Genomic DNA, 25,555 nt, shown 5'->3' with positions numbered 1-25,555 from the left:
CAGTTCTATTCGAAATGACGGCGTCCTGCGAATGACATAATAATGATAAACCGGTTGTTTTCCTTCGCCCTCTATGTATCTGAAATTATTTTATTTACACAAACTTCATGCTTACGTGGCTTCATACCAGAGACTACAACCATTTGTATGACTGTCCTTGTCATAAAGAAAGTTAATATAAATTAATATGACGAAATATTTGTTCTACATTTTTTTTCTTGTATTGGTGTCGTATTTCCAAGCATTTTCATAATGGATTTCTTCGGAAAGTTATTACAGTGGTTTAGCCTGCCCTTAATTAGTGATGTAAAAGTGAATTTGTGGTTCAGGGCTCCTCCTCCGATTCTGCTTGAGAAGAATTAATGTCATTGTTTGATTAATGTACTTAATTAACAAACATGCAGACACGGTGAAACACGTGTGCGTGGACGCGTGGACGACGTGCGAACGTGCTGCTGCCGCGGCCTTGGCGGCAGCTGGATACCAGCGCGGGCTTACTGGCTGGTCACTCACTATGGAGCATAATGGACAACTTACAGGTGATTTGTTTTTTTTATTACGTAAGAACTCCTAATGTAAGTTACACTATGTGTAATAAGTTCAACAAAGTAACGTTTTTTATAATTTACATTGTAATGTGTTCTTTAATTAACGCTTTAAGTTGAATAAGTTATAGGAGAACTTAATATGATGTTACCTTAATATGGAGTTTCTATCAATTTGGAATCTTCTGGAATTCTTCGTATAACGTACAGAAGCGGTTACAGTTAATAATATATAAGAGAAATAAGAGAGTAAAAATATTATGAATAAACGAAAAATTAATAAATTATGGGAGACTACAGCTCGTAATTTTAAATACCGCGATCAAAAAATAAATAGATAATTTTTGGTTTATGTTTAATATATTTTTAGTTGAATACAGTAATTTCAGTTAATAATAAATAATCTCAATTTTTAAAGTACGTTGAAACGCAAAATAAATAATAACATTTTGTTTGCTAAATAAATGGATACTTATAATAAAAAATACTTAAATGTTTATAATGTGCGCGCAAGTGCTTTTTACCTTGTTTGTTCTGAAATACCTCGTGTGCATTTTCTCAATAGTATTGTCGCTCGTTCCACCATTCGTCATCATCTTAGGCGATGACAGTGCACTTCCGCGCACACTATTTACATTTATGTAATTGTAAACTTCATAAACGTTTCGTAAACGCAATATTGCTGGCCGCTATGGCCATAATTCTTTACTATGCTAAATTATTTTTACATGTTCGAATTCAAATTCGAATGCGGTTTTGAATTCGGTGCAAATCATTGAAGAGAATGAAAATGTAAATAATCTCTGCTAATATAATACACCATCTCGACTCGATGACGTTCATTTTTCAAATTAATGTACAGATACGTGCTTGGGTGAAAACTCACCTCCACCCGCTATTATGGTAGCTCCATGACATATTCAGATGGCTTATTACGATTTATTTTCATGTATTTCCTGAAACAGAGTGGGCGGGCTGCGAGTACGCCTTGGATGCTGTTGGTGAAGTGGAGACCTGGTCAGCGCTTAGTAGCGGTCGCAACGAGCCTCTGAGGGCCTCCGCTTCACGCCTCGTACCTCCCGCCCCGCCGCCGCGAGCGTCTTCCGTCGACACCGAGAGGGAAAGGGAGAGGGCTGTGCGACCTCAGGTACCTGAAGTTAGAGAAATAACTCTTAACCTAGCTATTTCCATCGACTTCAGGAGGAGAAAAAAACTGTACCATTGAAATTCATTAAAAGCAATGTTAATAAGTTTCTTATACTTTAGAAAAGTATGGGAAACTTTTAGAAATGAAGATCAATGATATCGATAAATAACGTTTTACAGTGAGAAAGGGAAAAAGAATTTAATTTTCGTATGTGTACTTTTTCATTACTTAATTTATGATTTATTTGCCTCGAATAGTCCATAATTATTACGCTTACACAATAGTCTAAAATTAATCGATATTTTGAATTAACTTTTGAATATTTATTATATAAACAGGTTCCACCACCAGAACCTCCGAAATCACGCTCTCCGAGTATACAACGCATGCTAGAAGATTCTATAGACGAGGGATCGTCTGAATATAATTGGAAAATGGAACAAGAAGATTCCCACACTATCAACAAACATTCTAATGATTATTCTAGAAAAATTTCCCACGATATATTGTCGCGAGAGTCTGCACTCAATGAGCGATATTTCGAGCAAACGTCCGACAAAGTCCGTAGCAGATCCTTAGACAATCTTCTAGGTGACAACCCTGCACCACCGCCGTCTAAATTAGCAGATTTGGGACTATCTCAATCGCGATTAAATGATCGTTATCACTCGGTGGAGAGATTAGTCGGTGCCCCGAGCGTTATCAGTAGTAAGGGAGCAATGGAAATGGAATACGGAACTGGGTCGAGGGCAGTACCTTCCCGGTATATCAAATCGCAGTATGCTGGTAAGCGGGCACCAGCCGGCTCGCAGTCTAGTCGTGCATACATTGAGAAGAGTTCTGAATTTGGAGGAGTCAGGTAAGCTAACAAGTAACTTATTTAAATTTCAATTATACTTAAACATATGTTACAAATTGTGCCGTAAGTGTAAGTAAACCTATTATTAAACAATGATTTGTTGTTTATTTTTCTTCTTTTCAGCCAATAGACTTCCACTGCAAGCCATAGACCTCCCTCAAAGATCGCCACGATACCCGTCGTCAGCGATTTCCCGTGACCTTAACTATGTCGTCGGTCCCCTTACTTGGGAGCTTATCCACTCTGCGTCTACCAACTCCTGGTCGACCATCAGTTGCACAAGAGATGTGCGATTGCCACTTCAGATGACCAATTCTCAGTCACAAATCAAAGTTATACTTTATTTGAAGAACCAAGTTAAATAAGTGCTCTTTCAACTACATTTTTATCAAATGAAGAAGGAGTGATTGGAAGATTATTATAATGGGCATCAACGATTGTAAATAAATTTAAAGATATGTTTACATTAGGCTACTTTTCAACAGATGTGCAATTTACAATATACTTATTTTGTGATCTTCTACATTGACGTAAAGTGTCGATCGATTCTTTTTATTGTTGCGATTAACTAAAATTGTCTCAACGAATAAAAATAATTAGCGAATTTTCTTACATTATATCTAATTACAGTACAATAAAGACATTATAATTTTTCGTTGATAGGTCTTCGGCGATGTCCGATACTTCCGAAGCCCCGAGTTTGGCTTCTCATGTGCGTCGAGTCCGCGTGCCGAGCCAGGCCTCCGACGTGGACCAGTTTCTGGACGATTTATTTTCACCTGTTCTCGACCCTAACATTGATGAAATGTCAGATGCTCGCTCATTAGCCGCCAGCATCAAAGGTGGCAGGAAATACAACGATTTTATAGATAACATACTAAGCTGTGAATACAGCGAACAAATTGAAACTCTTAATAACGTGACTGACATTGGTCGCCTGATCAAAGGTGGAGGAAAAGAAGAGAAACGGAAAACGAGCAGAAAGGAATCCAGCGTAGATTCAGTTGACGATTACATCACAAATCTCTTCGACCCGATATTCATGAACGATAGTCTGAAACGACTAACCGATGGAGAAGGTCTTTCTGGTGCCATAAAGGGCGGAGGATCAACACCTAGAGCGGCATCAGCGTCAACGTCCGCTTTAAGCTTTGGAGCGTTATCGTTACCACCATCGATGCCTACCATGCCCGCCATGCCAACAATGCCAGCAACACCTGAAGCTTTGGCAGCAGCTTTAGGCTTACATTTGCCTCCACCAGGCACCGTCGATATAAATGCCTACCATCAAAATCTACAACGCGCATTTCTTCAAAACGCCATGGCACAAAATTTACAAATTCAACAACAATTACTAGCCCAAAACCAGGCTTTACAAACCCTACTCGCTGGCCAGGTAGCGGAGCCTTCTGACTCTGTACCCACTTCTCCGGTTCGATCATCAACCGTTGTCCATGCTCAAGTACATTCTCCGCCTAGAAATACTGTTAAAACGAGACGCGAGTCCAATGAGAGCTCGTCCGCTGGAGTACCACCTCCTCCTCCTCCTCCTCCACCCATGCCTCCACCGCTACATGAAGGCGATCCTTCGGAAGCTAGACCATTTTTGGACCCATACGGTCGCGCGAAAACCGTGCGAATTGGAAAATGGAGATGGCCTCCGCCAAAAGATGCAGTAAATCCAGAATCTCCCCAAGATTTTACAAAATTCAAGTTGCGACAAATTCAAAGACGCCATACGCCTCAAGCGCAGACGAATGGTCTCGAACATGAACCGCCTCGCGGTAGGTCACGCTCGGAAGCGTCGCCAAACATAGAATGGGAAGAGTTTGAAGTAGATGGTCAAAATATATCACCAAGTAGGGAACCTCCATCACAGAGAACGGCAAGACGTAGTTTTGAAATAGGTGCGCAAAGACCTTCGCCGGGCAGTGTAGGGAAATTGAAACTCAGTTCCGAAATGAGACAAAGACTCGAACGTGTCACAGCCAACCACTCTGTGCGAAGCACTTCTTCCGCAGCTGAAACTCCCCGAACCATAAACAAGTTGGAAGATACTAGAAAATTAATGTTAGAACGTCAGTTGGGAGGTGGAAGATGGGATGCGCCACCACCTCCATTACCCCCTGCACCTCCCGGTCCAGCACCGCCACCACCAAAATCTCCACCTACTCCTCCTGACAGACCTGCACCTCCACCGCCAGTTCCTGACACCTCTTTCGCACAATTACGCCGCGATAGAGATACGTTTGGAGTGCATCAAAATAGAGAAGCTGACGATCGGAATGCTTTCTTAGCAAATTGGAGCTCACGGCGAAAAGAGGAGACGGAGTCGTCTCAGGGTGATGATTTGGCATCTCGCTTTTTGACAGCCGATCGGAGAGAGAGGCGCATGAATGAATGGGGAGATGAGTCAGAGATTCGTGGATTTAGCGAAGAGAGACAACAGCATGGTCGCGACGAATGGGACTCAGAATCTGGTTTAGACACTCACGATAGACACGACTTACGCGATAATTATTCAGGCCGTGAGGCATCTGAGATATATGAGATGCATCCAACTAGAGCAGAAAGAAGAAAAGATGATAACGACATGGCAGCGACGTTTGAACGTAAGCGCTCATCCTCTTACTTCGACGACTTCGAGCGTTTTGACGGACGAAAGAATTCCCGAGATATGCTAGTAGGACGGGTAAGGGAAAGCCCACGATCTGACATCGTCTTTCCACCAGAAAATAATGATATGTCTAAGAGAACAGAAAGAGCTACGTTCAAAACACACATGGCGCAGAAAGAAAGAGATAGAAAGCTCGAAGCAGAAAGAAGGAATTCTGTTTCAACTCATGCTACTGATAGAACTGAACATCTTGAACGTAAGTGATTATTGCATTGGCTTGTCAAATATTTGAAAACAATTAAAGTCATTATAAAAATTGTCACGCGTTTTACAATTAAATACCGATTGCAGGCGATGTACCCGCACCAGCAGCGTTCCTGCCATCTGATCGCGTATTCCTAACTTACACTCGCGTACCGTGGAAACTGCGCGTCCGCAAGGAAGTGTTTACTCCCCTCGAAACATATAACGAACCCGCCATCTTGGATTTACTTTACGCGCAAGTAAGTACTTTTAATATTTTTTTCTTTACCATCAGTATTACCAAAAAAATGTTGAAAAGTGTTTGTATTATCTATAGAATGCAATCACAGACTCGGTGAGTTTTCCCGTAATATAGTATACATATTTATATGGTGATTGTTTAAACGCTTTAAAGACGTAATAAGGTAGTTCATTACCTGTCAATTAATGTGTACACCCTATCCAAAAATTTTAGTTTCTGAAGTAATTAATAACAATAACAAAAGTAATATTGTAAAAACACATGAAAATTTAGATTAATAAGTATTAAAATAATTATAATTTATTATCTGTCCCTGCTGACTTTGTACTGCCAGAAGTTGTTGGTGAATGATCACTTTATGTAAAGTGATCGTAAATTGGTGTAAAAGCTCTGAAAAAATTTATTGATAAATGCAACAGATAATACAATAACTCCCAGCAGCACAAAGTCTTCAGGAACAGGTTAAACACGACAATTAATTTTAATGTGAAATAATCTATACATTCAACCTTTTAAAGCTTTTACATTTATAACCAATCAAATGTCGTGAAACTTTTGTCAGTCATGATTTATTATATTTTACTTTCAATGTTTTTCAATTAAATTTATATTTTATGTAATCTTACTGATTACTTGTAAATATTTAATACTTGAAGTTAATTACACAACGGGGTTGCTGATAACAGGCTTCTTGTTCTTATTTATGTAAAAATAGTAGTTATCGATAAAAAATGTCTATGTCTAATAGATTGTCAGCGATATAACGTCGAACATGCCGTCCCTCCGGATCAGTGCGTCGGAACGTCGCTCGGGCCAGGCCTGGCTACGGTCGCAGGGCGGTGGTCCGGCGCGCGTGCACACCAAACGTGCATGCGTGGACATGGCGCGCGGTTGGCCTTTCTATTTCGCAAGACTGTTCTCTGCACGATTGCCTCCAGGAGAAACCGCTGTCCTCGCCGTCTCACACGCAGCCGTCGTTGTTGGAGTCAAAGGTGAGAAAACATATATATATGTATAGGTATTTGGGGGAAAAAATATGAAGGTACTTAAAGAAATTTTAAATCTTAGGGAAAAAAATTCAGAGTTTGCATCGTAATTACATCAGATTCAAGTCATCCATACTCGATTGAAATCCCTTCAACTCGTACTAAGCGGTTTAATAGAAAGATTTTCTGAACGATGTAAACAAAAGAGGGAAAGAATTTGTAAAGAAAGAAAGCAGAAAGAGTAATAAAAATAAAAATTAAAAAAAATCATTTACACCCGCGTTGTAACTTGCCTACCATAAACAAAGCACAGGGAACGAGGGTAAAAAAGAAAAAAAAAATAACCTTTTAATACTACTTTCATTGTGCGAAGTGTGTCGTTGTTTTCAGCTAACTATATCTTTGAAGTCTTGCATTCATAAGTTAATAGGTTTCTTCTACGCAAGCATGTAGCTTTGTAAATCTCGTCGTCATTTAATATCAGGCGAGACAAAGGTCAAATGCTTTGCCTATAGTCGATAAAAAAAATCATAAAATTGGCGCATTTAAGGCTGTACCGAGGGCTAGTAATACAGGGTGGGCCACGGATGCGTACGAATTTAAAATCGCTATAGCGTTGGAACGGGGTAAGGGAGCGGAGTGCGGGAGGTGGGGATCTGTAGCTTGGTTCTCGGAAATTTTGTCGCGATGGAGCACTTCCCGGGTGAACAGCGTGCGTTCTGTGTTAAAAATTATTACAAAAATGCCGATTCGGGCGTTATTGTTCGACGTTTATTTCGCTCTCACTATGGATTGCACGACTTAAAACAGTGTCCGAGTAAAAGTTTGATTAGGGCGTGGGTCAGAAAGTTCGAGGCTACCGGTTCGACTCTCAATCAGAAACCTAAGGGGCCCAAAAGGACAACAAGGTCAGAGGAAAACATAAACGAAGTCGGAGCTTCCGTACTTCGCAATCCTGGGCAATCAACTCGCAAGCGATCAGCAGAGCTCTCTGTATCAAGAACAACTTCGCGTCGAATCTTGAAGAAAGATTTAAAATTGCACCCCTATAAACTTCAACTAGTGCAAGATTTGAAGCCGAATGATCACAATTTACGACGTGATTTCGTCAAAACAACGTTTCGCGCGGAGGTGACATTCCATGGCCACCTAGGAGTCCGGATTTAACCCCACTAGACTTTTTTCTGTGGGGTTACATGAAAAGTAGAGTCTACAGTAATAATCCGACCTCAATTGCCCAGTTGAAGGCCAATATCCACGGAGAAATGGCCGCAATTCCGCGCGCCATGTGCGAACGAGTTTTCGGCAATTTGAAGACGAGATTGGAAAAATGTTTGCAGCGGGATGGTGCGCATCTGGATGATGTTATTTTCAAAAAATGATTTTCCCAAATGTTTACTTTAATTTAAAAATAAATTTATTTTAGTATTACTTTTGTTTTGTTTTTTATGAATTTTTCAAATTCGCAAAACTCCGAGGCCCACCCTGTACAATGCTTTTCTGACGCTTTGGAGAGCGATGAAAGTTGAATATGTAAAAAAATAAAAATAATTAAAGTGACCTGATTTTAATTATAATGTAAATATGCAATAACTATAACACTTGTAAGATAGTATAAGTTAGGAATAAGTAAAGTAGGTGGTATAAGATATAAGATAATAGCAGCTTTATTGTGAGAGTGTAATATAATATTGCTTTGTATACATGTGTAGAGTAAGGAACAGTAAATGAGTTTAAATATAATTTAATTTTTCCAATTTACTACCGTAAAAAAATTTTGTTGACACTGCAATCTTTGTTATTAGATCAAAGGTAGGTTTTACACTACCTATGTGACGTTTTGTCAGTCGTGCGACAGAGATAACGCTCTACGAAGCCGAAATTAGCCGATTGCCTCTTTCCAAAGGTCGATGTGCAATATTTATCGCTGAGTACTGTATATGGATGTATTTATGTATGTATATGTATGTTTTTACAAGAAATTTGTTGCTAGGACCTGCCGGGTTGACAGTTCGACGGACACTGTCGCTAAGCGGCTTGCGGGCATCAGCGCCCGCACCGGGCACCTTGCAGCTGACGCCCGCCCATGAAGCACCCCTCACACTGCACGCACCGCTGGCTCATCACGCGCATGCACTCATCTCCGAATTCACACTACAGTACTCACAGGTATGTACTTTCACCTTACACCACAAATTGGACTAATAACGACAGAGAGAAGAAGAAGAAATAACACAAAGTTAAATTTTATCACAATAGCTTTATAATTTTAGTTATTTTCACAGCATTATATCCTACGGGTTGTTTGTATGGAGTAATTCTACTGATATCAGTATAATTTTTGTGCTATTTAAAGAAATAGCGATGTACCTTAAGTTAGCACGGGAAATAAACTTTGTTATACCTTCCTCTAGAATTTATAAAACTAGTAACACTTCTGTGATCTTTTTGTTTGATGCGTACGGTATTATAATAAATGCCCATGTAATGTATCTAAATTAACTTATGATAAAGAGTTTTTAAGAAAATTATTAAATAAAAACTTCTAGTTCCTATCAAATTGGGCTCGAATGGCATTCTTCTAGTGATGTACATGAATGGTCAAGGGAGATAATTCTACGTCGCTTATAATATGAATACATAAATAAATAACAAAGGCTCCTGTAAAAAGAGATATCGATTTAAGGCTGTTACTTCAAGGGCTTTCAGCATTCTTAATAAAATATGCCCGAGAGTGACGAACCATGATTTGATCGGTTCCATTTATCAAGAGGTTAAAGAAGAATACATTAAAATAATAAAGGATACATTAATTATACAATACAAACGTACGTATATTGTACATACATATTTTTAAACTACGGTTTATAAGAAGCAATCAATCAACATCGTTAAATATGTTATGTAAAACAACGTTTAGAATAAGAAATATGGCGTCCCACTTTACCGAATTTTTAAATTATGAATATCAAAGCGGAAACTGCCATTGATACGCGTGTTATTACGACTTTTGAAAGCCAATACATTTCTATATCCGACGACGCTTCTTTAAAGTGAATTTGTTTTTTTGCAAATTTGGCATCTAAACCGTTGCTGTTAATGGCTTTTTTCGTTTGCGTTTAATTATTTTCCAATGGCATACATGATTCAGCGATACGATATATTAAAAAGTAAAACCTTTTTTTACACATAAACAAAAAGCTGTTCCGTCATCCGTAGTTATACAATAAACGTTTTGTACTGATTTATGTAACGCCGATCACTATTAATTTGAGTCCGATTCGTGGACATTGTATAGTATTTTTGTTATAACTCGTGCGTTTTAAGTTTTTGTCATATTATGCAATATGTATGTACATCAATTTTTTTGTCACAGCATCTGCGTACGAAATGGTTTTTTTTCTTCGCATTTTTACGAAAAATTAATTACCTTGAACATTAGTACGTATTCCATCTACTTTTTACTTCTTACAACTCTCGTTGATATTCATTTTATTTTGTTTATAATACGAACCGGTAAACGCAATGTAGAACGTCCACCTAGAAGCTGCTAAAATGTCTTTTTTAAGGTTATCAGAAGACGCTGAACACAAGCTGCTTTCAGCCGTTCTTATTAGAAATCTATATATAAATATATAATCATCTATCACCAGTTGACACTACGGGAGACATGATGATTATGAGGTGCATTGTCTACATCATTTCTCGGTACTGAACTAATTTTGTGTTATAAAATCCTGACTATTTTTTTTTAAATAAAGGCGCCAACAATACTGCATATCACATCTTATCAGCCGATGTAACTGAAACAATGTTCGTCTTTAAATTTAGTACGTAAAGGAGTACTTTCCCGCGCAGCATTTTTATAATAATCGTAACTTAAGTATATATGACTCGCAATCGGATGTTAATTCGTGTATTTCGTACAATTTTATGTTAACACAACTTGATAAAATAAAATTTTATAGCGCTTTCGATTAAATGAACACAAAATATGTTTGAGCGAAAATTTTTTACACTCGTTTTCACTTTTTACCTTTTGATTGTAAAAACCGGACGTCTAAATCGGGGTTTTGAACGACTAATTTAAAGTTAACCAGTATGCAAGCCGTGAGTGGTGACGTAGTGAACTGTGACAAGTCAGCTTTGTCAATGATCTCTCAATGATGATGAATTAAACTAAATCTAAAAGCTTAACGTTAACTTAATCTAGAATATCAGACTTATCTCTGTTAAGCATATATTAAGAGAAAATATTTAATGGAATCAGACGTTACCTCGCGGAAGTCCATCCTAAGTAAGAAAAGGACAAATATTTAGCCACTTCCGCACATGCAGTGGTAGTCGTGCAATAAAGTGCACCGCCCGCCAGCCCGCTGATAAATGCGTATGCTGCAAACAATGCGAATCACACAACCGCCACCGCCAAATTACTCAACACGTGTTTCATCAGATCAGAGGAAAGTCTATTTACATATAAAGGTAAGTTATTGAAGGCGGGAGTCTCGGATATTTAGAGTATAGGCCCTAAACTCCCACTAGCTTCAGCGACTCTGAGGCGGGCGATGGATCGATGTGGTCTCGAACCATCTTTATAGTAGTACAAGGAGTACCGTGGACTACGTATATAACAAAACGCGGGGAAAGATTGCGTGGTGATCCGTGAACTAAAGATACCGCCGTCCCTCATATCGCGCAGTGGGCGATCACCGGTGAAGTTATAGTGGGTCAGGAATCCCACATAAATCCTGTCCTCCCCAAGCGGGGTATTTTGAAGCAAAAAAAGTTTATTGAAGGCTATATACTGCGTGAATATATGACGCGCTGATTACAATAAATGAAGAAAAATATATTTTAATTATATATTAATTATTAGAAAACGATATCTAAGTATTTCATTTCATCAAAAATTTAAAAATCTGTTAATCTACTATGAGCCTCGTTACAGTCGGTAAACTCTTTCTCTTTCAAGATAAAGTCATTTTTCAAGGAGAGGGAACACTAAATTCTCAATTCTATGACAGGTACTTCGTCGTCAAGAGTGAATGTGAATCAAGTGCGAATAATATACCAAAACCTCAATTTTAACATAGAAAATTTATTGTTTCACTTCTCTTTCTGTTAAAAAAGATCAAAGATCGCCACGATGAACTTGCGCTAAAATATTACTGCGTATTAATTTGGTAAACAATGGTTTATAAATTACATAACTAACGACGTTTCATGTTGTCACTAAGTGTCAGGGGCACTGTGCAGATGCGACAACATCAGGTGAACGTAACGTGTTAAATAATCTTAAAGATTTGTAGGCAAGTTTATTTATATCACAATAAATAATTAATTCGTTTTTTTTATGCATCTGTCTCTAATTTACACAAAATAAATATTAATCTATTCATTTAAAACACGTGGATAGAAAATCTATTGTCTTTACGACCTCACTTACTCAAATTATAATTACGTATCGTTAATAATTTAATAATTACGAAGTTATTTATATAATCAACTTTAAAATAGAGAGCACAAAACAAATGCTATTTTTAGAACATATAATGCTAACTTCAGGGGACTTTTTTTACTTTTACAAAAAGGTATTAAAATGAGGAATTAATTTTTGTGGTTTATACATATAAATAAGTTTATTTCTTAAACAGCGTTAGCCATTCGGTAGAGGACTGATATTGATAATTATATAAGATTTTTATTGCTAATGAATAAGTGTCTAATGCATAGGCAACCGCGTCCTTTGCGTACCATAATACTCAACTGGGAATACCAACTAGCTTGCTAAGCTGACGACTATGATATATTTCCGCCTACATATCTTTGCTAAAGGTTTAAATGGGGTTTTCTTTAAAAGAAAACTAAATTTTTGATTTCTAAGGCCTTGATTTTTAGATAGGGATGTCCCATATATTAATTGACAACATTTGAATTATATCCTGATCCGTTTAAAGTTTTTAACTACTTATTTTCAATCACCCAAACGAGATTGTCACATATGTACGGACATCACGGTATCTCTGGAACTCTAAGGCTTGGAGACTTGAAATTAGGTATAGATTTTCCTTTCGCAAGTCGACATCAGGTGAGCACGAATTTAACGAAATTCTATTCGCAAGAGAGGTGAGGAAGCGATCATTAATTTCGGGCGAGAGACGGCTTGTTCTTATATGATTAAAATTTGATGATCGATGCTTTTACGAATCGGTGAATATATGTCGTGTGGCTCAAATTTGAATCTGTTATGCATATTTACGCAATTTAGAAAGTTTCTGATCATCCTTTGATACAATTATTTTATAAGTTTTAATATAGTGTTGGAACCTTCATTATTATTTTATATTATACCTTTCTTATTATCGCCTTTTTTGAAAAATGTCAGAGATTAAAAAGAATTGTCTATTGATGTGGCAGAAACTGTAAAATATGGTAATTAAAAGATCACAGCTATAATTATTTCGAATAAGTCTACTTGGGAGGTTTTAAATCGGTCATTATTTTGATATTTTGCTATATTTGCATTGTCATCATCTAGTTCACGGACCCTTCCGCTCCTTGAACTCAGTACCGAAGAAGCTGTAAAAGCCTTAGGGCTAACAGCATTAACATCTTCAGAAACAATAGATTGTCATCGTCATTACTTCACGGAGTCCACTGTTCAGCACTCTCCATAGATTTGAAATAGGTCGACGATCTACCTTGTGGGTGGACGTCCTTGACTGCGCTTGCCGGTTCGTGGTCTCCAGTCCGGAAGTCCGAAACTTTAACGCCCCAGAGGTTATTCGGTCTGCCTGCAATGTGACCTGCCAATTACCACGCCAACTTGCCAGTTCGCAAGGCCATGTCTGTTATTGTGTTCATCTAATGATCACCTCATCTCTTATTTGAGGAATCCCGGGTGTAATTAAATAAATATTCGTAGATAAAATCAGGTACTGGGTAGCAGTTCGAAAAGAGCCTTCGAGCACTCTCCAAAGTGTATCCTAAAAAAAACCGAAAAGCTGGCAACTCATCATCAAAATTAACCCAATCATGGTGATGACAGTGATCTGTTTGAATTTTAATTAAATGTCTAGATTCTATATGAAACAGTGTACATGCCTCACGACACGACTTCAGTAGAATTTCAGCGAACTCATAACATATCTCCGCAAGCTTAATATGGAATACACTTTTAAAAATATTTATTTAATGATCTGGTAAGACGGATACATAGTAGTAGTCTACGGACTAATACGAACGGATAATTATACAACAAACTATGCACTAAAAAATCTTATTCATGTTTATGTATTAGTACGTCATTACGGCCGTCTCGGTAATTTCTTAGGTTTTATTGCTTCAGATAAACATGCTTCTTTATATCACTGCGTATAACACATTGTAGCTAGATTAACTTTGTCAGCAGCGCATTAGATCAGTCAACCCCGAGTGGTGCGTGAACACCAATATAGCTCCCGTTAAAGCTATGAGACGAGGGTGCCGTTAGACGCCCGGCGCTCGGCTCCGCTACACTCGGCCGCGCAAATGACCAGCGTGTATTAACACTTCCTGTTTTATCCTATTTTATAGCTTTACCAATTTACTTAATTTCGCCTCGTAAAGATAAAGTCTACCAACTTTATTATGTCCTTGTGTCGCTAAAAATACGTAATTTTATATAAATATATATTTCACATCATTCAGCCCGAAAACTGAATGGCGCCGATGGTTGGTAAGAACGTCCAACACTAGCCGAAACTAAAAGACCGACACAAATAGCGTTACCTAGTGTAGGACATAGTTTCTAAAAAAAAACACGAGGCGGTATAAATCCTTATAAAGGGTATACCAATATAATCGCAAAGTTTGAACTTGTCGCCATTTTTTGTAGTAGTGTTGACAGCCCTAAAAAAATAATTTGACAGCTGTCAGTTTACGGTTAGTAAAAATGGCAAAAAACGTTACGCGACGGAAAATTGTGTCCGTTCAAATTTCAAACAAAATGTTGTCGGAATCTTGTTTTCTTTTTTTCAACTGTGAAGAGACTAATTGAAAAAATATGGGAGACTGGATTCGTTGGACACGCTAAAAGTACTGATTGTCGAAAAACAATCCACCAATTTCAATATTACAGCAGTGCGTAAGAAAGTTGGTGACATTCCAGGAACCTCAATTCAGAGTCGTAGACAAGAATTGCCGTCGGGCTTAAATAAAACCTAGCTTTTAATTTGACACTTATCTTTCGCCAATTTTACACAATTAGTTTTAGTTACTCGATATAAATCCAATGTAATATATAATGGGTGTATGTGTTATTTCAAAAGCAGATTACTACCCCTGAACTGCCGTGTTTGACGTTTATATTTCCCAGCAAAAAGTTTGCATTACTATGTTTCAATCAAAATTATTCATATTAATTTGCTTATGAAATTTTAAGTGCCATTCTTTCTACCAATATAACTAACATAATAAAGCTAGGTTTTTCTAAAATAAGATGGGGTAATCTCTTTTGCATTACTTACCTGCTATCCAAGTACTCGTTTCATTAACCTTTGGTTTATACCAATTTAGGTTATTTCACCGACCATAGTTTCGTGTAGCATGGCCTAGCTGGTATGGTATCTCAATTGGCTTTTGTACAATTGTGGCATGAATTGTTCACGGACATATAAAGCAATTGATATTTATGCACGGTAAATATAAATTTTATAGGTAATGGAAGAGGGGATTCTGATCGTCACATAAATAATTACTCGTAGTATACTAAGAAACATTACCATTAATAAGATTAATCTTTATAATTAGTAGTAGTATATTAGTATCTGGTTCTCATTTTAAAAGTATAAAATTCATTAGAAACATCCATGGCATTGAACTAAAGATTGCCCGCGCGTGCGGAATTGTAGAATGCGTAGTGTTTATCTCACTTATAGTATAACAGTCCACGTAGTTAGTGCCTTCTCTAGCCGGCAGTTTCAATATTGCCGCCTTGATTATAGTGCTTAAGGCTCTCGGGCAAGAGCGACAGAATTATAAAGGGAGCATATTAAAGAAAATTGCGGTGAGCGGTCGCCGTGCGTTCACCGTATGCCGCGTGGAAAATCGCACTCGAATCGAGAACATTAGCGCATCACGTTCCGACGGTTTTTGTCCTGCCGAGAAATCATGCAGAATAACAATTCTTATATGTAATGATATCATCATCATATCGGCCCCACGCCCACTGCAAATCGATGACCGATCTTGCGCTGCCCGCACCCAGCGATCTCCCGCGACCTCCACTATGTCATCGATTCCCCCAAGGGGCTACACACGCCGCGTCTACCGGCTTCTAATGAGATACGATATGAACGATACGATATTACCGAATATGACCTTTATAAAAAGGCGACAAAATTAAAAAAAAGTGTGTGCTTCGAGTCGGTTAGGTAATGGTCGACGCGCGTCAGTCTTAGCTCGACCGCGCTCTCGCGCGCACCATGCAGCGCCCGCGACTATCGTTCGCGATGCGCGACAACTGGCGCCACCTGCAGCGCATGTACGGCCTCGAACATGATGAGGAGTACTCGCCCCCACTTCGCGCACCCAGCCTCGATTCTCTCATCAATTCCTCCGAAGGCGCCCCATCAAGCGCGGATGCCTCCAACCCTGAGGATTCCGACTCAGGCGCCGACACTCGCGATTCTGAACCATCACGTAACAGGAAAAGTGCTTCCAAAAAATGTCCACAAAGTTTCTCATCGTCGTCTAGCGGTCACATGGAGACGATCCATGAGGAATCATCCGAACCTAAAGTGTCTGTAAAAGAAATTCTCGCCAGATTCGAGAACCTGACAGAAAAAACAGATGTTGCGCAGGTTTGTTTGTGCTTTGCAATTCTATGATCATGAACCCGGTGAGTTTGTGGACGGTTGGTTACAAATAACGTGGAACGTATCGAATCGTGATTAAGACGACATTTTCTGTTTCCAATGCAGGAACAGTTAACGCAACCGTATTAGTAAATAAATATTGGGACATGGCCCGTGTTTCGTTCGACTGGCGTCATAAAACAATCGCTTGTTATCGCCGATAAATGAGTGGCTTTACTTTCTTCCGCAGCGGCGGGTCGCGCGTGAGAGTCTGCCGGCAGATTCTTTGCAGATTTAACTCATTTACATAAGATTTAATGTCTTCCACTTTTACATTTGTTTTCTTTGACACGTTAATAACAAATATTTAAGCAATATTGACGATTTAACTTCTTACATTTTTAGTTTTCAATTTTCTATTTCTATTATAATTTTTAATTTCCAATCGAAATAAACTTTTATTCCTATATAAGACGCCCAAATATCAAAACAATTATTACTCATTAATGTTTAAATTGTTTATTGTTCAACTTGTTTCCTGCACTTGTATACATAATATATATAATATCCAATATATATTCTTTCATAGACAAACATTATTTTATTTTATGTTATCTATGCACAGTACTTGGTTATATTATTATTTACACAGTATGATTTAAGTAATTAACTTTGACGAAGCGGATATAATGTTATTTATAAATAATCTTGTGTAAAATTTAATTTTAAGACAAATTCTGTTTCATAACATTATGTGGATAAATTATGTGTAGAAACATCATATTATCTCATGACCTATCGCAAAATATATGCTGCAAATTAACTGTATTAGGAACATTAATATGAACGTAAGCGACGTGTCGATTACAAAACATATATTTATTTTTTACGTGGTCGTGTGCGTGAGCGCTTTCGAATAGCTCTATCATCTTGACTGTAATCGATCTATTCATCACTTCGTCTGAAATGAACCGGGAACAATTATTTTTGCCTCTTTTGTTTCTACACATCTGCTGGGAAAAATTAAACAATCCGGCTACACTGCATTGTAAAACTTTTGACATTTATCAATTGTTCTACTCTATTTTATCTGTAGACAACTTGTAATATTGTTTTTAGAAAAGTAAAGAAATTAAATATCTAAGACTTCAAGTTTTTCACAATTATTTGAAAAAAAACTTAATACATAAACCAAAATGGGTTAATTAATTTTAGTTAATGATTTTTTATATAAAAAAAAGCTTATGTAAGTATACATAAATAACATTACACAGCTCTGAGATATTTGTACATAATTTAAAAAAAAAAATTAAAACGAGAATCCCATGACGATGTAAAATCTCAATCTCATACTAATTTTGTTATATATAATGAATAAAAATAATTGCACTTAAGTTTGAAACAGATAATTAATAAATTTATGTTGCAAGTATGTGAAATTAGTTTATTTCAACTTTCACAAGTAAACCATATAACTTCATAAATTATGACGAACCGTAATGTATATTAACTCAATATATTTACTCTGAATAGCATGACTTGCTTATTACTGTACTAAACCAGGTGTTCTACTGATATTTGTGATCCGTTAGCTAAAACAAAAGTGTTATAATAAACATGTTACAATTTATTCACTTGTTATCTTTAGTACTCGATAATAGCAAGACATTGTAATTAATTTTGTAAAATAAACTAGCGAAACAAAACTATGTTCGGCGCAAGAAATTGTTTAATACCAATTTAGTACATAATTATCTAAGATTCGATATTCAAATGTATATCTAATGCTATTTTCGATATGAAGTTATAGAGGGAGTTCCAATGTTTCTATCTGTGTACAAGCAGGTGTAGTGTGTGCTCTTTCAAGCGATTTTAACAATAAGGTAACATTTCAACTTTCGGCTGTCTACAACTAAATTCAGGGAGTTTTTTAAAGGACGCGCGCAATGCTCTCTAAGATAATCTTTAAAAAAAAACTGAAAAATTGCAATAAACTAAAAAAAAAGCTATGTTAGTAATCATTACAAAACAGTCTTTTTTATCACGTGATTACAATTTTATTTTATTTAAAAAGACAATATGTTCTTAAACGATAAAAAATATTCATTTTTGCTATACCAATTTTCCTCAAAATACAGTGGCAAGGAATTGGGACGGGGTACAAAAGTTTATATGTATAAACTGACAACTTTCAGGAATTAGCATGCCCTCAAAAACGAAGTGACAAGATCTGAATGTATAAATAATCTTACATCTATTGTTTACAAGCACATACATGTTACCCGATACAAATATGCTTTCCATATTAAGCCAACCCATAAACTAAATAAATGCGCATCCGAAAATCTCATGATCATTATTGAACAGTGCAAATATTTATATTACGTCGATTATCGCATGAGACAGGTATCCGATCCCAGGCGTGAACATGACCCTTTCCCGGTCAAGGAGAACCAGTGTTGCTGTACTTCGCTCACAATTACTTATTTACAAGTATGCGCGTAATCATGTTTGACAAATTACTTTGCATCTAACTTGCAATAAGATGAACAAAATGGTGACGTTCTATTTTTGTGTTGCCTGTAAACATATAAACTATGCGATATTTTAAATTAAGTTGTAATGTTGCCAGTGCTGGAACACAAATTGCATGAATTACGTAGAGCACGAAGTACATTTATTGCGGCATGATAGATGTCTTTTTGATCCTAATACATATCATCATCATCATTTCAGTGATAGTACGCAGACTGCTGGACTTAGATTTCCAATAGGATCGATTGAAAGCAGCCTGTACTCAACGTCTTCCGATGACCTTAACAATATATGTACATATACATGCGTTTATTTATTATTTAAAAAAAAAACTCAAAATATTAACTATCAATGCTTATAACAATAATATATAAAAAATGATGACTAACTTATTTTGTTATCACTATAAATGAAATATATTTTTTTAGTATATTTTTATTGAGATTTACGTATTTGATTCCTTTTTTTAAAACCCTCAGTTGTCCGTTATTCAAATTGCAATAAATCGATTACTAGTATATTTTATTTTACCGCGTATTATTGTAAATTTTGAGGTGAGTGTAATACTTTAATTTAAAAAAAAGAGACAGCGTGTATATTATACACAATTATACATGATTGTGTAATTTTTAATTACATTTATTTTGTTGTTAATTTAATATTATTATAACTTACTTTTACATACCTGCAATATTTAAAAGTAGGAACCGCTGTAGATTATAAAACACATTCTTTTAATATCTACACTTGAAATTTAAACATTTATCTATACATTTTCCTTTTTTGTTCCAAATATGAAATAAAAAAAATTATAAATAGGCTTTTACAACATTAAGCATAGCAAAAGGTACAGACGGATTATTATGTATTGTTTTAATAAAACCGTGTATTTATTGACAAGAAATAATTTAAAATGAAAATAAATCTTAATATAAATAATCTGAAAAGTTGATTTTTAATAATAAAAATATGTTTAGGAATATAAATTTACACATAGTTAGTATATAATGGTAATACAAAAGTATTTCTTGACAAAATCATTAGCGGGAAAATTGAAATCTTTGAATTTACGACTCATTTGCAAATAGTATACTTTCGAGTCTTATAGAATAGGATTGACCTAGGTTAGTTATGGTCCGGACCTAAGATCACGTAATCCAATCCTTAACCACTAGACTACCGCTGCTTAAAAACAGTACAATATCACTATCATTCCTGTTTTGAAAATTCAAATGAACATAGAAACCTTTTTAAATATTTTTAATTACCCGTTACTTAACATTCAACAGTAAATCCATTACACACGGACAAAAGTGAAAAAATTATAATAGACGCGTGCTCATGGAAGCGAATTGTAGGGAAAGTCGACGGTACTAAATATGCATACTAATAACTTATAACTGAGCATCCAACGATGTTCGCTGTGTAATGGCCCCGCTCAACCGCCGGTCACCGCTGTGTTATTTACACAATTGCTGGCCTTTTCGTATAATTTCAATCCATCCAGTCGTATGTTCTATCTTCTGTTAATAAGGTTATTTATAACAAACTTTATGTACTTGATTACTTATTTAATAGATATCTTACATACATACATATTTTCTATAAATTTCTGGACTGTATTTTGATACTAAAATATAAAACGCTCTTTCGATCAAACTTTATTATGTATGTGAAAAAGACAGATGATTTTTATGAGTATTAACAACTATAAAGCTCAATGCAGTAATAAAGTACATAGTATGTAGCGGCCCGAGGAGCTCCCGAAGGAGCGTGAAGACCTTTGCTACTTAAAACTCGGTTCAAGTTTAAAGCAGATGGCGCGGAACTGCAAATATCAGTCCAAAATAACTTTATTACATAGTATCATTGCAATGATATAGTTCGTAACGCGCCAAAGACTGAAGAGGATTCTGTTTGTCAATTTTTAATAATTGTTTTAAAAAAAGTCATAAAAATAGAACAATTCATTTTCAAACATCTTTATCATGAACATGTTCTGAAGTAATATACCATTCGGCAGATCCTGTGCATAATAAATATCTTGTATTTGCTAAGAGATATAACATTTTAACTCTTTTTAATCGTGCCATACCATTACTCTTGTACAATAATACTTTTAATTGAAAATGTACCACAATCCCTACTTATATCTATATCGCTTATAGACATTATTTTCAAATATTAATTATTTAGTTAACTTTACCGTATAAGATCAATATAGAAAGACAACCAATAAGGGAAAAGAGAAAAATAAACAACTACTTCGAGTTTTGGAACTTAAAACGAGTTTTAGGGTAAGCGCCATCTGCATACTGTTTAATCAAAACCGCCAAAACTGTAAGAGCCACATTGACTATCCGTCAATTATTTTAATCAAAAGTTCTGGTTCTTACTGCATTTCGATTGTTGTCCTGAAAACAAACCAAGTTATGGAATATCAGAAATTTATGCTCAAATTGCAGTCTTAAAATAATTATAATCAATCAACATAAGAGCAAAATAACACGCAGAATGTTGTACATTTTGAGCCCATGTGAACACATCCTTAGCTTGTTATCAATAAAATAAGCTTTACGTATTTTGGTATAAATTCTTTTTGTAGTAACCAGTGACTCACAAAGTATCACAATAAATGCATGAATAACATCTAACTCGTGTCGACGTTTGCAAATTCACAGGGAAGCGCATGTCCTATATAGGAAACGGAAGTACGCTTCGTTTCACTGGCAACCATTGTCGCACGGCCTCCGTCCGATTTGCGACGAATTTCCATTAGTTTCGCGCTTTTATTGAACCAACAACTATAGTTAATTCTATGCACTGATATTTCAACATATCGTCATCCATACATAGTAAAAATATTATCAATAAATTTATATTTAATTAAACTTAAGAGAGCTTCTTAGGTTTACGCGTATATTTTTAAATGAAATAAAACATTTTTGTTTTCATCTATGGATTTTCATTTTCTGCGATATAATATTCACAATTTTTTATTTAAATAAATGATTGTATGCAAGAAATATATAAAATGGACGGGACCACAAGAGGTACCCGAGCGAGAGGCAGACCTAATGCCAGATGGGCTGACGAGATCGTGGCTACAGCAGGTCACGGGGAGCTATAAGTTGTCAAAGATAGTGAAAAATGCTTTGGAAAGGGTTTTACCCTTAGGGGTCCACATAAACTTAGTACAAAAATATTATCTATAATTGAAAATTACCAATTTTAAGTATGGTGGAAATTAAGCTTTATTATTATGCAAGCAATTTCTTACCGGTCCAATCGGAATTCTACATAATAGGTAAATGTGGGGCAAAGGACATTCTATGACAAATTAAAATGAATGTGATGTTAACTCTTGCAAAAATAGAACAAATGTTAAATCAATGAGTACCATAATTTACTGTGCATTCTTAAAGATGCTGCGAAAGTAAAACCGGTTCATCCATACAACAGTTATGTTTTAGTTTCAGCATAGTTAACTTAAACTCTTTTAGATAAGCTAAAATATTTGTAGATAATAATACAGTGACCTAATCGATAAAATCATATTTATATTTAAATTCACATAGTTATCATTTACAACTACTTGCGTATTTTAAATCGTAATTCTATATTATGATCGTAAAGTATATAATAGGTCGACAAAACCAAGGTTTCTTTCGTAATAGCATTTTAAATTATATTTTCCTGTTCAAAAGTTCAAAAGTTAAGACTCTAACCACAGTTAAATTTATAACTTATTTACGATCGCGTTTTATTATTCCTTAAACTCATTATACAAAGTAAAGCGATATTTTAAATTTCTAAACGAATAGTTTTTATTTGACATTATAATATGCGATATAAAAAAATGATGAAACTCCAAGTTACACAATTATTTTTATAACTTGACTTTACTTCAACTTACGTTACGTCATCGAAACGTCTTACTAATATATAATTATGTTTTTCAATCAATATGAAATAATATTTAGGAACAGTTGTCTATATATCTTATTGTACGCTTGTGTATAAACTTGAAAATTGATGCTTCGTTATATTCTTAGAATAATTGGTAAATAAATTAGACGGTGATGTTATTAAAAATGCAATTTTAACCAGAGACTCTCTCTTTATTTTTTATACTATGAAAAGTTCGCGGAAACATGCCAATCTGCTCATTCGTATGTTTTATTCATACAAAGAATATTATAATTTAAAATAACATTATGTAATACGAAATAATTTTATTCTTATACGTAACATTTATTATCATATATTCAAATGTTAAAATCTAAAGCGGTGTCGATAAGCAAGTTCGTGGAACGTAAAAATTACAAATATATATTTATTTTACTTTTATCGAGAAACAAACTTATTTGTTATGGTAACATAATTATTAATTTTATTTTTACGTATATTAATATTAAATAACAATTACTTTCTCTAATGTTTTATTTCACAAATTATAAATAAAAATTTTCCATTTTTTTAAGCTGAGGAATGATAGCGCAGTTGTAGAGAACTAAAAGATTTGCGATCCTAGGTAGCTTGTTCGATCTCCGGGTTAATTATGATAAACAACACTTTATGCAATAATTATATGGAATTACCACTGCTCTGCAGCGTCCTCTGCGTACAATAATACCACTACGATCGCCAATCTACCTGAAAAGTGTTAGCAATGACGGTATATACTCTCATAAATATCTTTAGGGAAGATCTATGACTTGCAGTAGGCCTCTATGGACTTAATTGACGAAGTACTACGCTAGAAATTATAATAAAAATAAAAACAATGAAAATACACCCTTATGATTGAAGCAAAATTTACATTTTTCATTAATACCATCTGTACGACTCACGACATTCACTTTTCCTTGACTAAGTCATAATTACTCATTCACACACGTTCGCTTTCTTTGTTAGTATCGCCTTTCGTCCATTTCATTTGTCAACATCATCAATACCTGTGAATGTAAATAAATGTTTGAACTATTAATTATTTTCGTGTGTTTTGTTAAAAGTTACACACACACTCATATATATAATATACATACGTATAGTGTTAATACGTCCGTACTACACAGAGTGTATTTTAAATGTGCGAAATATTCTAACTTAATTATTCCTTTCTTAATTATTTATACGTGCAGTGATAGCCCAGCAGGTAAGGGCAGAGACGTGCGATTGTCAGTCGCGTGTTTGATTCCTTTAATACACATGTTTATAGATATTTTTATTATGTTCATTAATATTGTCATATATACAGGATGATTGGTTTCAATGTATATATCGATTATGTAGCAGCGTCCTCTGCGTACCATAATACCACACTGCGAATTTAATTATATATGTATGTAATTCCTTCCACAATTTAGGATATTCTTTTTAATTTTTAAAATGTATTTTGTTAACTTATACTTATTATCTCATATATTGGATCAAAGACGTTTCTGTTATTTATATTTTAGATTATATATTTGGCTTTGTACTTTTAGAGATTTAATTTCAAATAAATAGTCGTGAAAAAACTTCATTTCTTTTTATATACTGTAAATTAAGAATAAATTCAATACAATTTTGTTGCAAGTTTTGGTGCACAATGTACAAAAAGATGAACTATATGTACATATTTAAATGAGCGCAATATTTGTTACACACTAACTACATTTTTCATTTGAGACTGTCATGTAATGATAGTTGCGGACACTTCGCAGAATGGTCCGGTATGTGTTAGCCATGATCGAGATAACGGATGAGTATGCGTTTACAAGTCTATTTGCGCTTGCGATGTTAAATTCTTTCGTAAAATACGGAGACACGATTGTTTGAATCTGCTTTAATTCCATAACCTCAAAAATATCTTTCTTGTCAATTTAAAATCAAAGAACTGTACATGTTTTTTTTCTATTAACATGAACATGAACATGCTGATTGATTTTAATACCACATTTTTATTAAATTTAAAATTATATACCACAGTCTGTAAATATAAACAAGTTTAAATGTACGTTCTATAAATGTCTTCACTTTTAGAAGGTGCTTTGCAAAGCCTATTCGAGAGTATAAATATGTTTCATTAAAATTTGCTTTAACATTTTGAAAGGTAATAAGTAATTAATATATTAAAAAACTCTATATATAAATTATATATAATATCTTTTTAAAAATCGTTTACGGTCATTTACAAATATCTATGTATGTAAAAGAATGGTATATATGTTTTTATTAACTAATAACCGTGGCTCCATAACTATGATGCCTTTGCCCAATATTATGAAGACAAATTTTTTTCCTCTTTTTTTTTTCAAACAGATAAAGCTTACATATTAAAATTGGTGATAGGTGTGAAAGCTTTAAATAAGTGAATCTATAGCTTATTTCTCATCAAAAAGCTTCAAATCTTTTATACCTATTTACAATAAACCTATATACATATATTATCTACTTTGAAATTTGTGACATTAATTATTTTGGCAGTATAAAGTCTGCCGAAACAGACAGTGAAATAAAAATAATTTTAATGTGTTATAA

General features: G+C 35.1%; 1 protein-coding gene across 1 annotated transcript in view; it reads left to right on the top strand.

Annotated features, from left to right (window-relative positions):
- Nucleotides 1-25,555, top strand: part of Myo10A (Myosin 10A) — a 113,234-nt gene that overhangs the window by 56,462 nt on the left and 31,217 nt on the right. The window contains exons 16-22 of the mRNA XM_068776071.1: nt 405-539; nt 1,511-1,692; nt 2,031-2,551; nt 3,215-5,424; nt 5,520-5,671; nt 6,422-6,665; nt 8,653-8,828. Coding sequence (XP_068632172.1) covers nt 405-539; nt 1,511-1,692; nt 2,031-2,551; nt 3,215-5,424; nt 5,520-5,671; nt 6,422-6,665; nt 8,653-8,828 — 3,620 coding nt within the window. The remainder of the gene's footprint in view (nt 1-404; nt 540-1,510; nt 1,693-2,030; nt 2,552-3,214; nt 5,425-5,519; nt 5,672-6,421; nt 6,666-8,652; nt 8,829-25,555) is intronic.

Source organism: Battus philenor, unplaced genomic scaffold, assembly GCF_028537555.1.
Source record: "Battus philenor isolate CCGP_79_NKW_IND1 unplaced genomic scaffold, ilBatPhil1.0.hap1 SCAF_9, whole genome shotgun sequence".
NCBI classification, from domain to species: Eukaryota; Metazoa; Arthropoda; class Insecta; order Lepidoptera; family Papilionidae; genus Battus; species Battus philenor.
This window is presented reverse-complemented; position numbering and strand designations above follow the sequence as displayed.